Source organism: Oncorhynchus gorbuscha, linkage group LG14 (genome assembly GCF_021184085.1).
Source record: "Oncorhynchus gorbuscha isolate QuinsamMale2020 ecotype Even-year linkage group LG14, OgorEven_v1.0, whole genome shotgun sequence".
Taxonomy (NCBI): Eukaryota; Metazoa; Chordata; class Actinopteri; order Salmoniformes; family Salmonidae; genus Oncorhynchus; species Oncorhynchus gorbuscha.
Window position 1 is genome coordinate 67,294,065 of NC_060186.1, and position 13,790 is coordinate 67,307,854.

General features: G+C 40.9%; 2 protein-coding genes across 12 annotated transcripts in view; one reads left to right on the forward strand and one right to left on the reverse strand.

The window, feature by feature from the left end:
• Positions 1-1,141: 1,141 nt before the first annotated feature.
• Positions 1,142-2,935, reverse strand: LOC123994911 (left-right determination factor 2-like). Its single transcript, XM_046298020.1, has 4 exons — positions 2,668-2,935; positions 2,179-2,425; positions 1,817-2,056; positions 1,142-1,683 (listed from the first exon to the last, which is right to left on the reverse strand). The coding sequence occupies exons 1-4, from the start codon at positions 2,933-2,935 to the stop codon at positions 1,359-1,361; spliced, it is 1,080 nt and encodes a 359-aa protein (XP_046153976.1). The 3' UTR covers positions 1,142-1,358.
• Positions 2,936-9,601: 6,666 nt separating this feature from the next.
• Positions 9,602-13,790, forward strand: part of LOC123995321 (serine/threonine-protein kinase MRCK alpha-like) — a 120,339-nt gene continuing 116,150 nt past the window's right edge. For 10 of the 11 annotated variants that reach the window (XM_046298858.1, XM_046298850.1, XM_046298857.1 and 7 more), the window contains exon 1: positions 9,602-10,814. In XM_046298858.1, the coding sequence (XP_046154814.1) occupies positions 10,637-10,814 (178 nt within the window). In that variant the 5' untranslated portion in view covers positions 9,602-10,636. The remainder of the gene's footprint in view (positions 10,815-13,790) is intronic. The other variant, XM_046298849.1, reaches the window with a different exon arrangement.

Sequence of the window (13,790 nt, forward strand, 5' to 3'; positions counted from 1 at the left end):
AGAAGTCTGGATGACACCAGCTGCTTTTCCAAACCAGGAGCACACAACAGGGTGCCTGGGATTGTCTCTTGGTATTGACTTTGAGATGTGTACCCAGACTGCCCTCAGCTCTAAAGCCTTATGTACCCCATTAAAATGACAAGACCCCCCTCGCAGGCTGCAAATTGAGCCTTGATATTGTCTATAGAGTTCTCTTCATGGGACTATGTCTGAGGCCTATTTATCTGCTAAACCAGATGTAAACATGGAGCTGTAAATATGCGCTCTGAGATTTTTTGACAGTGTCTGCTCCCTATTGGAAGCAAACAGCCAGCACACTCAGTCAGGAAGCCAATGCTCAACAAATCTGTTTAACCATGCCAGCGCATACCCAATGCTCCTTCACTGAAAGAAGTTATTAGTCATTAGATCTGTTATTAACTTAGTACCAACTAAATACAGTGTTAAATAGGGAGATAAGGTGTAGGCTTAGCTGGAGACAAGTGTACTGTTTGTGTGATGGGTGTAAGAATGCCTTGATGGCTATAGCCTGACATAGTGTGATGGGTATAAGAATGCCTTGATGGCTATAGCCTGACATAGTGTGATGGGTATAAGAATGCCTTGATGGCTATAGCCTGACATAGTGTGATGGGTATAAGAATGCCTTGATGACTATAGCCTGACATATAGTGTGATGGTTATAAGAATGCCTTGATGACTATAGCCTGACATAGTGTGATGGGTATAAGAATGCCTTGATGACTATAGCCTGACATAGTGTGATGGGTATAAGAATGCCTTGATGACTATAGCCTGACATAGTGTGATGGTTATAAGAATGCCTTGATGGCTATAACCTGACATAGTGTGATGGTTATAAGAATGCCTTGATGGCTATAGCCTGACATAGTGTGATGGTTATAAGAATGCCTTGATGGCTATAGCCTGACATAGTGTGATGGTTATAAGAATGCCTTGATGGCTATAGCCTGACATAGTGTGATGGTTATAAGAATGCCTTGATGACTATAGCTTGACATAGTGTGATGGGTATAAGAATGCCTTGTGGAAAATAATAAAATCAGACTTCTTAATAAAAAAAAAGTATATTTAATTCTGAAATCATCCATAGTATTTACAGCTTAAAAACATAACATTTGAGACAAAATCAGACATTTTTTTCTGAGTAATATAGTATACAACTCATAAAGTCTAAATTATGAATGAATTATTTACAAAACAATAATACAAAGTGCTTGTGAATAGAATTTGTCTCAAGAGATCTGTCATGCTCCCTCTTATTATATTCCCACTTTCAATAGAAAAGTACTTGGAGTTAATGTGGAGGTGCCCTGCCCAGTCTACAACGCTTGACTTCAAACTATGGAAATGTTGTCCATGGTGCAGGCACACGACTCCACGATCATGTTGGGGAACTCGGCCACTTCTATCTCCGTGTAGTCACCCTTCTTGACCAGGTACATCATGGGCAGCGGGGCGCTCTCCGCGATGGTACACTTCCGCTCCCCGTAGCCGTAGTTTCGCTTGGGCTGCTTGCACCCTCCAGCGCATCGGTAGGCCTGGTAGCCCGCTGGTTCGATTATCCAATACTGGGTCCACGTGAGCGCGCGGAAATTGATGAAGTATTTTTCTCTGCAGCACGTGTCCTTATCTGGATTGATTTCACAGTCACCTCGAGACCTAAGCAGAAAATGAATAGGGAGTCGTTAGTTAACTTGCACTAATTGATGCGTAAAGGTAGGGTAATTGTTACGGGACCAACGTAACAATATTGAAAAAATATTTGGAATCTGTATAACAAAGCGCGCCTTACCCAAACTCTTCGAGGTTGAGTGTGTAGAGGATCAGCTCAGGTTTTCCCAAGGTGTTTTCCGTCTGGTCCTGGGTGGTAAAGTGGACACTCTTGGCCATTTCTGCCGCGTAGCTGCCAGGTCTCTCGCCCTCGATCCACACCTCTAGGTTCATAGGTGTTTTCTGCTGCGTCTTTGACCAATAGTGCACACCCTGTGTGACATCAAAGCTTATCCAGCCAGTCTCATGGATGGGGATCAACCTACAGGAAATAAATGGTTGATTAAAAACCTTGCACATAGGTTCTACATTATAAGAACAAAGAACAACACATTGCCCAACGGAAATGATCTGGACATGAAATGGCTTTGCCTAAAATCTTACCGTGAGTCCACCAGAGATGTTGTGTTGGAGCCGTTCTCCAGCATCTCTACCCAGTAGATGGAGACTCTGGCGTTGTTAACCGGACGGTGGTTCCTCCTCTCCGGCATGGAGCGCTTGTGAGGAGGGGCTTTCTTGTACAGTTTCAGTTCGGCCATGGTCACCTCGCTATTATGGGGGATGCGGGTGTCCATGTCAAAGACCATCCGTTGCCGAGTGGTGTCCGAGTACACAAACTCCCCATAGATGTCTAATAGAACATAACATAGAAAGTATTAACTATTGTGTCTAAAATTCTCACTAACATGCATGGGTTGAAACTATGAGTGCACACAAAATGCGAGGAACCAAAACAGTCATTTGTGCACCTGTGCCAAACTCGGTCTGCAAAAATTATGTATAACATCCAAGCAATATATTGCTATTTTTATATATAAATATATAATCAGATATATTTATGTCTCAAGCAGGCCTACTAGAAAATTATCTTACCTGCATTTCCTGGGATTCCCCTCAGAATCCCCGCCAAGCTTGGCAGAGACCTGCGCCGCCTTTCGTGGTGCAGCTTCAGCATTGACAGGTATTTATTTTTAATGTGCGCAGGCATTACAAGATTCTCCAAATCCCTTTTGTGAATTTTCGGAACTTCATCCAGTCCTAGTTTTTGAAGCAGGGTATCCTTCATGTCCTTGTGCGTGAAAGCTTTGGACACGGTGAATAAAGCCGCAGCACACAAAACGCAGGCACGGAGAAAATCCATCATAAATCTTCCCAACGGGTGTCTTGTCCAGCAAGGAGAAGACAACTACAGTAGCAGAGAAGCTCAGAGCGAGAAAGTGGTCCCCTGACATCAGGGAGCCCTTATAAACACCTGGCCCTCCCAGTCAGTCATTCGCATATTGAGAATGAGGGGGTTGGGCAGGGGGAACGATAGACTATCTCAACAAAAGTGTGACATTAAAAACAACGTCCCCATCAGGACATCAGAAGTGCCATACTTTAAACGGCAACTATTTCATCAGATTATATTGTATCAGTATAATTTATATATTCATTTAAACACCATTCCTCTAAAATCGTAAAGGGATTATATACAATTTATATCCTTCAATTTTATACAAAGCATTTGTAAATTTCAGTCTCCTCCATATCATTGAGAAGTCTAGTGATGTTTGTGGCAAAAAAAAGAATAAGTTGCAGTAAGAAAACTCCTAAACACAGCATAATTGTTATGGGTTGAGAATATTGAATTGATCCAGAGACATACATGTAGTAGCCTATTTGTAGTATGGTTCTAAGTAATGTTAGTTTGCAGGATGAGATGATTACAAATGGGTTGGTATTAAATGTTCCTATATGTTAAAATCATCCCAAAGGATGGACACTCGATTGATCAAATATTTTGATCAATACTTAAGTACATTTAATATATAATATATATTTATTTCTAACAAATGCCTTCCCATTGACTCTTCTTGTTGTTGTCTACATCTGCACAGGTGTTCCAGACAGACCCTGCCCATGTGAACCTGTGCTGTACCCTACACACCTACACAGCCTACACACCCTGATGTGTACATTCCACTGGACAATATAAAGCAAGCCCAGTCTGGCAACTGTCTGTCAGTGTTTATTTCTGTCTGTCTAGCAGCCATTTTAGTTGATCAGGGGCCCATGTATGGCCCATCACTTGTGTGGGGAGGAGGGGCCAAGGGGATTAGATGTTTATTCCAAACCCATCACCCCTTCTGCCCCTCGGACAGATTAAAATGATTAGCCAAACAGACAGTTAATCCAAGGGCCGGAGTGAGGATGTGGATTCGGAGGCTCTTCACATGTTGATGATTATCTTATTCCACTGCAGGATTTGCCTTGCCTATTTTGTCACACAAACATAAGAAGAGGGGCTGGTTTTCCTAGAGTGGGCCCTAGTCTGTGTTTGTGTATTGGGGCTTATTTGTTCGGAGATGTCAGACAGACTAAAGGAGGACACAGGAAGAGTAAATGACAGATGACTGTCAGGGGGACATTGTTAGCCACATCTGAAGACCACACTCAATGCCTTCCTCTGGAACTACTGTTTTCAAGGCTGTTATAAAATGCTTATTCTAGTGAGCCATTTACCTTATGTTCATAATCTTATATTTTATTATTGTTGTTGCATTGTCGAGAAGGCACCTGCAAGTAAGCATTTCGTTGGATAATGTGTATCCTGTACAGTATATATACGACTAAGAAAAGCTTGAAACTTGTTTCCCATTTATTAGCTAAAGTGCCTGAAATGTATGGCTACTATATTTGACCTGGGTCAAATAGACTTGTCAAATACCTAAACTATGTATGATTAATTTTACCTGGTACACTGCCTATGTGCACCAAATTCTATGACATCAATTTGACCCAAGTCTGCATACATCAATCACTACATCCTAAAGTGTACATAAACATGTGAAACAATTATTTGCATTTTAATAAATATTAAAATCAATACTACTTATATACATTATAGGCTAAAATAATTTCCACACCAGTGAACATGTGATCCTTTCACTAACAAAGTAGTTTGTAATGTAAAGTTAGCATATGCAATAAGATTGTCTGATGATTAGAAACACCACAGGAGACATGTGAATTCAGACCAGATGCATTGGGTCAGCCTATACATGGATCTATGGATCTATGGATCTCAGTGATCTCTTGAAAGCACAAAACTTTCCCTTCCATTTGAACAACTAATTTAGTAAATTAAAATACCTTGTGTGATATTTGTCAGTCTTTCCCCCTTCCCTTCTCAATCACAGACAAGACAGGACAGGGCGCTGGTTCAAAGCACAGATGCATCTGATTCTCCCAATGTGCCATTCCTCTTCAATCAGAGGCCTGCCAGCTCCTACAATCAACAACAGAAGTGTTAGTTAACATCTCACATCTGCATTAGAAAAGCTGTCCAATTTATCTGTGATCCGCTTCCTTTTGTGAAACATAAAATCCCCCCCCCCCCCTATGCATCTAAACATTACAAAATGGTATAATGATGCACATGACTGTAAAATCAAACATCCGTTCTCCTTCCATGGTTTGAATTGATTATAGAGAAAGAGCTTAAAATGACATTTATCAAAATGTAAAGTGTATGAGTTTCTGTACATTTGCATGGACTTCACTTCAGCACAAAATCAGCAGGCCAGGCCTATTATTTTGAGCATCTCAAATGAGAGAATGAAGCTGTGTGTAAAAGTCAATATTGAAGTTGTAGCCCACATGATTTAAATGACATTACACTATTGCCACTAACTTCCTAATTATGCTATATCCTGCCTGATCTCAACATCAAATATTGAAGAAATGCAATGTTTGCAGGTGAATTGCTCTACTTGTAGGCTAATTGCCCAGTGTTCAAGTGGCCAATGTTGGCCAATAATCCTGTGCAGGGACCAACAGACCAGGCTGGACAGTCAGTTATATGGGCTATTTAATTGACAAGGCTATAGCCTAATTATATTTCATATTTTATCACAGTTAATAGGGTCTCCAAAGGAATATGACTACTTGGTTTTAGAATGGTAGTTTATTTCTGTCTGTTCAGAGACTATTTGAGACTTACTATCTTGAAAAGGAATATTGTATCAAATTGCCTCTATGCCCTACCTAGGCTACAATAGTATACATCTATCTACTGTAGATGCTTAATTGACAGATGAGATTTCATATTTGACATTGTTACGAAATGATTGACAAACATGATGTAAATCAACTAAAGTAACTTTTAATTACCTTCTGGATGATTGTCAAATCTACAATCGGTATCTGTTTGCAACTAGTTTCGATTCAAAACATCAGTAAAAGGAGTCGATGAAGTTCCAGGGCTCTCCAATCCTGTTCCTGGAGAGCTATCCTCCTATAGGTTTTCAATCCAATCCCAGTACTAAACTAACTAACCTGGTTCAGTTTATCAACCAGCTATGTATTAGAATCTGGTGGGCTATATTAGGGTTGGAGCGAAAACCTACAGGACGGTAGATCTCCGGGAACAGAGTTCGAGAGCCCTGCGGTAAACGAATGAACGAACGTAAGTAATATCCTTGAATCAAACCTACCGGTACAAGGCAACCATCCCCATCCAATAATTATACAGAATTGATGGCTGTGAAGATTCGCCAGGGGGCGCAGTTGTTCCAAGATATGTCATCAGATCCAATTTGCCACTTCCTTGGCCTAGTACTAGCCTGTGTTGAAAATATTATAATAAAAATGTTTGCTTTAATATTTCAACACCGATACGCATATTTAATGGCACAGAATATAACGCAATGGTTTTATACCTTCTCGATCATCATAGGGGTGGTAGAAGATTTTTTAACAAAATAAAATATCGTTTTTGAACACTATTTCCAACTGTTAAACACATAACATGTTTGACCTATTGTCTTTGAAATGTAAATGCCTTTCATGTTGATAGCTCGGCAACACCATATTATGCTAGCAGTACTTTTATTTCTGATAATAAACTGCAAGAATACAAACATTGGCTGATACGCTGGAAGATAATGCGGCGATAATGAATATCATTGTCAATCAATGAAGTCAATAGTTCACATATTTGACATCTGGTGAGGTCCATTGGAAAATGAAAATCTATTAGATTATTCAAATTTTCCTGACTGGTAACTAAAGAAAAAAGCTAGCCATGTAAACTACTTTGTGATCTATCCCAAAATGATTTAGTGTTTGTTGCTTGCTAATGCTGTGTTCACAACATCTTGTAATTTCATTTTAAAAAAAAGTGAAAGCAGCTCTGGATATACATTTTAATGACCTCCATGTTTGATTGTATTGTCCAGTTCAAAACGTGATGCACCCAACTCGTATTTACTATTTCACAAATGGTAATTACAACCTTCCCACTTTGTTATGAATGCAGCATTACTCAATGCAATGTGCAGATACAAAAATAAATTGTGTTAAGCAATTAAAGGGCCTGTTCTCATTCTTAAATGTGTCATTCCATTCTATACCAATCAAATGAAATGCTGAATACACGCTGAATACAACAGGCAGACCTTACCGTGAAATGCTTATTTATGAGCCCTTAAATAAACTAAGTAAAAAAATCTATAAAAACTACACACAATAAATTAAATGTCGGGGATGGCAGTGTGGGCAGCAATGGCAGTGGGGCAGCGAAGCAAAACCATCATGTATTTTGTGATAAAAGCACATTTGGCATAGAGGTAGATTCATGGGTCCCGGCTAGAAGGGATCCAGCTTTTGTCAGATTTTACTTTTCGTAGCAGGTTAAGAGAATTAACTTAGTAGGTTAGGATAATTCGGTTAAGGTTAGGAAAAGGGTTAGGGTTAGCTAAAATGCACAAAAAAAACACCCCAAAATCTTTTTATGTAAATTTGACAAAAGCTGGATCCCTTCTAGCCATGTACCCTTAAAATATTTAGATATGGAGCCACCCCAGATTTGGTCCCTGGGGGCACGGCAGCCATTTTTCTAACTGGCTACCTAATGGTGTCACTATTTTGAAATTCAGAAGGATTGTTTTAAGATGAAGGCTACAAATTGGCTAAGAGTTAGATTTATGGACCCTGAAAACATTTAGATTATGGAGCCAACCCAGATTTGGCCCCTGGGGGGTGTGGCAGCAATTTCTTTAAATAGCCACATATGGTAACACTATTTTACAATTTAAAAGGACTATTTTGAGGTAAACACACCATATTTGGTACAGCAGTAGATTTATGTAGCCTTAAAAGATTAAGATATGGAGCCACCACAGGTTTGGCCCTCGGGGGCCGTGGCCGCCATCTTCCAAAATGGCCACTGTCGGTTATACAATGTTACAATTCTAAAGGCCTTTCGTACTTCTTGTAATATACTGTGTGTTACTGTTAAACCTTTTGGTTCTCAGGAGATCCAGGCCAGAATATGTGATTTAAAAAATCTAAGAAGTATAGGAGGTTACTTTCTATAGATTTAAGGGTTGTAAAATAGTTGTACAGTCTGCAGTCTTTTAGTAAAATGGCTGCCATGGCCCCCAGGGGCCATATCTGTGGTGGCTCCATATTTTAATATTTTCAGGGTACCTCAGTCTACATCTGAGCCAAATTTAATCTGCAAATCTCCAAATAAAATCTCTGTCCATTTCATAAATTGACTGTCATGGCCCCTAGGGGCAAACTCTGTGGTGGCTTCATATCTAAATCTTTTGAGGATACACGAATCTACCTCTGTGACAAATTTTGTGTGTTTATCTCTAAATAGTCTTTCTGAATTGTACAATAGTGTTATCCTATGCAGCCATTTTGGGGTGGCTCCATATCTAAATATTTTTAGGGTCGATAAATCTAAATCTGGAGCCTTTATCTTAAAGCTGCAATATGTAATACATTTTTTGGGTGACTGACCAAATTCACATAGAAATGTGAGTTATAGATCTGTCATTTCAAAGGGGTTGGTGGACCCCTGGATGGAGGATGGAGAGGAATAGGAGGAACGGTATCAAATACAGCAAACACATGGTTTTGATGTGTTTGATGCCATTCCATTTTCTTCACTTAGGCCTGTTCAGCTGGTGTTTCTGTGGTAGCAGGGCAGGGGGACAGGATCCAGAGCTCTTCCAGTAGGATGCATGTGTCTGTTATGCAGGGTTGGGGATCAATTCTATTTCAATTCCATTTGCTGTCATTCTTATTGAAAGCAAGTCTAAGAAGCGTTAGATCAGTTCTATGAGTGCTACTTCTACGCTTACGTTGTGTTTTTGTGTCTTTTACTTTTGGTTTTGTACACCAGCTTCAAACAGCTGAAAATTCAATATTTTTCATGATGGAAAATATATTTCACAGTGGTTTAGATGCAACAATGATTATCTACACTATACTTGCTTGTTTAGTCACATAGACTGAAATTAGGCTAACTATTCGAATTTTAGTAACCAGGAAATGGCAGAGCGATTTCTACCTAATGCATCTTTAAAACAGTCCTTCTGAAGGGTGGGTATGATTTGTGGAACGCTCCAACAGGAATATGTTCCAAAAACGTTGTAAATAACAAGGTTGTCAACAAACAACGCGTACAAAGTCGTATAGCGGCAGAATAAGATACTGGGTAGAGGGTTGGCTATTTAATAACTTTTTTCAATCACCAATGTCTGTCCTCACTCTGGTAGCCTATGGACAAACATTAAGAATAAGCTTTGTGTTGAGTTGATGCCTGTTTGGAAGCTAGTTAGCTAGGTGAATTAATCATGCTACTTTGTATGCGTTGTTTGTTGGCAACCTTGTACTTTACAAAGTTTTTGGAATGTTCCGCAAATACCCACCCCTTCTGAATTCCATAATAATGTTACCATCAGTGGCCATTTTGAAAAATGTTTGCCACGCCCCCTAGGGGCGGCTCCATATCTAAATATTTTCAGGGTACATCAATCTACCTCTGTGCCAGATTTTGTGCTTTTATCACAATAAGCACGATAGTGCCTATTTCTTTCAGGTTCGCCACCTAGCTTACAAGGACCGCAGTTTCCATTCACAATATTGTCCGCTATCCTTCCAGTATACCCTCGCGTCCCACAGGACAGCAGATGCTGTGACGGTCGCCATGATGAGCTGGGGTTTTGCCTGCAGCAAGCTGTAGTTCGAGAACGGCAAGCGACCGACGTGGGAAGCAAGGGGGAAGGCGGTGTACTGGATTGGTATGAGCAAGAATGCAGCTTTTTTCTTGACGGGAAAAAGCTCAACCCCTCAGAGAAACTGCATTTTCGACGGATACAGCAATGGACATATATTCGAACCATAGTTTTAAACTGTGAAGCGGGCCAGGCAGTTGATTTTAAAATAATTGAATTTAAACGAAAAAACGAGCTAGTTAAGCCTTGCTCCCTTCCATTCTCAGACTCAACAGAGGAGGGGCATTGCATTGAGGCTTTGTAGCATTGCAGATCTAGTGTTGATGCATTTTTTTCCGCTGCAGTTTGGATAACCACATATCAACATCTCAGGGGATTGTTATAACTACATTCTCACGGGTAATATTTTCACTGGGGGTATTTTTGACAGGAGAAGACTGGAAAAAATACGTAAGGAAATACTACAAGCGGCTTTCATTAGCCTACGTCAAAATCTGCTGGCCAGGGCAGGGTCTGCAATTGTGAGTTCTCCTTTGTGTTTTGGGGGAATAGGATAAATAAAATGAGGAAATATTACATGGCTCACTCACCTCCGAGATACTCTATATATACCTTTGTGAGAGGTGGATCATGATAGTTCTATTTTAGCTCGCTATTAGCTTGCTTGCCTCAAAGTTTTTATTCATTTTGCTACAAGGTGAGACCGAGACAAGCTAAGCGAACTTCTTCTGTTCGTCCCTGGTCAGCCGGAATATAAGGTTTAGCTAACTATTTAAGTGAGTTAATATAATTTCCTCTACCAGCATCACCTGACTACAGTTTGAATCATGTCGGGAGAGGTCCGTTTGAAGAAACTGGAAAAGCTGATCCTGGACGGCCCAGCTCAGTCAAATGGCCAATGCCTTAGCGTGGAAACGCTATTGGATATCCTTATCTGCCTTTATGATGAGTGCAACAACTCACCCCTCAGAAGGGAGAAAAACATCTTGGAGTTTCTGGATTGGGGTAAGTTCTTTTGATGTAATGGTAATGTTGGTGCAATGTGCCCCCCCCCCCCCTTTTACCACATACCTTTTAATAGTAGTAGAGACCTCAGCACAAGGCCTGGTCATGAAGGAGCTACTATCCTCTTAGCCTAGGCCACCTCCACAGCCCCGTTTTTAACTTCAAGGCAATTGTGCTTTTCTAGTGTATAACTGTTTTGGGGTACTTTATTTCCAACTTGAGTCGTGTCCCATAACAAATTGACTTTACACACCAACAGCAAATGTTACCATTTGTTGTAGTGGCAGTAGCCAGGCAGTGGCCTAGCACGAGCCCCAAATGTCATGGAACGTTTGCAATGGTGTAACCTCTCCCCCCACTCACGGTCATTGAAAACCAAAGCACACAGGACCACACACACAAAACGTAATCATTTGTTGAAAAAGCGAACTGTGTGTGTAACGACATTGGTGGTTTGGTTCGAGCACCAATGGAATGCGAACGAGCTTTTATCTGAATGGTCCAGTGGTAACTCTGTATGGGTATGCCTTACCGAGATGCCCAAGTGCCAAGTGGGATTTAATTTGGACATTTACCCCGTGTTGACACACGGAGCCAGCCAGAGGCTAGGGGAAACACTGCAATATGTACTGCAATTAGGTGCTTTTATTCAGGACTCAGCCATTTCACTGACAGTAGCTGCAAACAATGGAAATAATTTCACCTTTACAAACACCATAGAAACACTATCACAATAAGTGTATGCTTCATTTAGGCTAAGGGGTTGTAATGTATTGCGAGTACATGTAGCCTACTAAAATTAAGCATATTTCAACACATTTGGTGGTGTCCTCCTTTTGACCTCTGAGCTTACCACAAGGTTTGATGACATGATTTGACAAATGCTTCATAATGTAATGAATAGTGCTTATACCCAGGCCTGTCACATGAAACACCATTCCCCAAAGATGGATGAGACACTTAAATTCAAAATACACCTTTCACTTTAACTTTAATTTTCACAAAACATAATTCTCAAAACATTGCCATTATAAAACACCATGTTATAAAGTATAAGACTAGCTATGACTTATGTCATCCCTGATATCCCCTTCATCAGCCCACAACAGTAGACAAACATTACTATAAGGTTTGCTTTTCATCATTTAGCTTGGTGACCTCATTTTGGTTGATATGGCAACAGACCCCTGTATAACTTGCAGCCATCGGTGAATGGACCAGGCCTAGTTCACCATATCCTTCCGTTATGACCTTATAATTATAACACTGACTACCTAGTAGTAAGCAGAAGATTGGAAGAGGCGTTGACCTGAATTACACTATTTTTAAGGCTCAATTATGAAATATGTAACAATTGTTTTATCTGCATTGTTTATTTGCTATTAATGGAACTATGTTCATTCTAAATACTGTCCAGCACAATGCTACAACACTAGCCTATATTATACACTAAAAACAATGTTATAGGCCTAAAACACTCTACTAAACTTTATGATACTATACTACAGGCCTACTATCTATGTAGCCTGAGAAGTTGAAGTCCAGATATGAGGAGGACCAGAATAAACAACAATCTGTTTGAGAATGAACTGTTGTTGTGGTTCTGGTATGGTGTGGATATGATGTGGTGTGATGTTGTGGTTCTGGTGTGGTGTGGTGTGATGTTGTGGTATGGTTATGGTATGGTTCTGGTGTGGTGTGGGTATGATGTGGTGTGATGTTGTGGTGTGGTTGTGGTATGGTTCTGGTGTGGTGTGGGTATGATGTGGTGTGATGTTGTTGTATGGTTGTGGTATGGTTCTGGTGTGGTGTGGGTATGATGTGGTGTGATGTTGTGGTATGGTTCTGGTATGGATATGTGGTGTGATGTGGTTCTGGTGTGGTGTGGGTATGATGTGGTGTGATGTTGTGGTATGGTTCTGGTGTGGTGTGGGTATGATGTGGTGTGATGTTGTGGTGTGGTTCTGGTATGGTGTGATGTTGTGGTGTGGGTATGATGTGGTGTGATTAGAGGTCTACCGATTTATTATGATTTTTCAACTGCGATACTGATTATTGGAGGACCAAAGAAAGCCGATAACGATTAATCGGCTAATTTTGAATTAAAAAATATATATAAATATATATATACACTGCTTTAAAAAATAAAGGGAACACTAAAATAACACATCCTAGATCTGAATGAATGAAATATTCTTATTAAATACTTTTCTTTACATAGTTGAATGTGCTGACAACAAAATCACACATTATCAATGGAAATCAAATTTATCAACCCACGGAGGTCTGGATTTGGAGTCACACTCAAAATTAAAGTGGAAAACCACACTACAGGCTGATCCAACTTTGATGTATTGTCCTTTAAAAACAAGTCCAAATGAGGCTCAGTCGTGTGTGTGGCATCCACGTGCCTGTATGACCTCCCTACAATGCCTGGGCATGCTCCTGATGAGGTGGCGGATGGTCTCCTGAGGGATCTCCTCCCAGACCTGGACTAAAGCATCCGCCAACTCCTGGACAGTCCGTTGGTGGGTGGAGCGAGACATGATGTCCCAGATGTGCTCAATTGGATTCAGGTCTGGGGAATGGGCAGGTCAGTCCATAGCATCAATGCCTTCCTCTTGCAGGAACTGCTGACACACTCCAGCCACATGACGTCTAGCATCGTCTTGCATTAGGAGGAACCAGGGCCAACCGCACCAGCATATGGTCTCACAAGGGGTCTGAGGATCTCATCTCGGTACCTAATGGCAGTCAGGCTACCTCTGGCGAGCACATGGAAGGCTGTGCGGCCCCCCAAAGAAATGCCACCCTACACCATGACGGACCCACCGCCAAACCGGTCATGCTGGAGGATGTTGCAGACAGCAGAACGTTCTCCACGGCGTCTCCAGACTCTGTCACGTCTGTCACGTGCTCAGTGTGAACCTGCTTTCATCTGTGAAGAGCACAGGGCGCCAGTGGCGAATTTGCCAA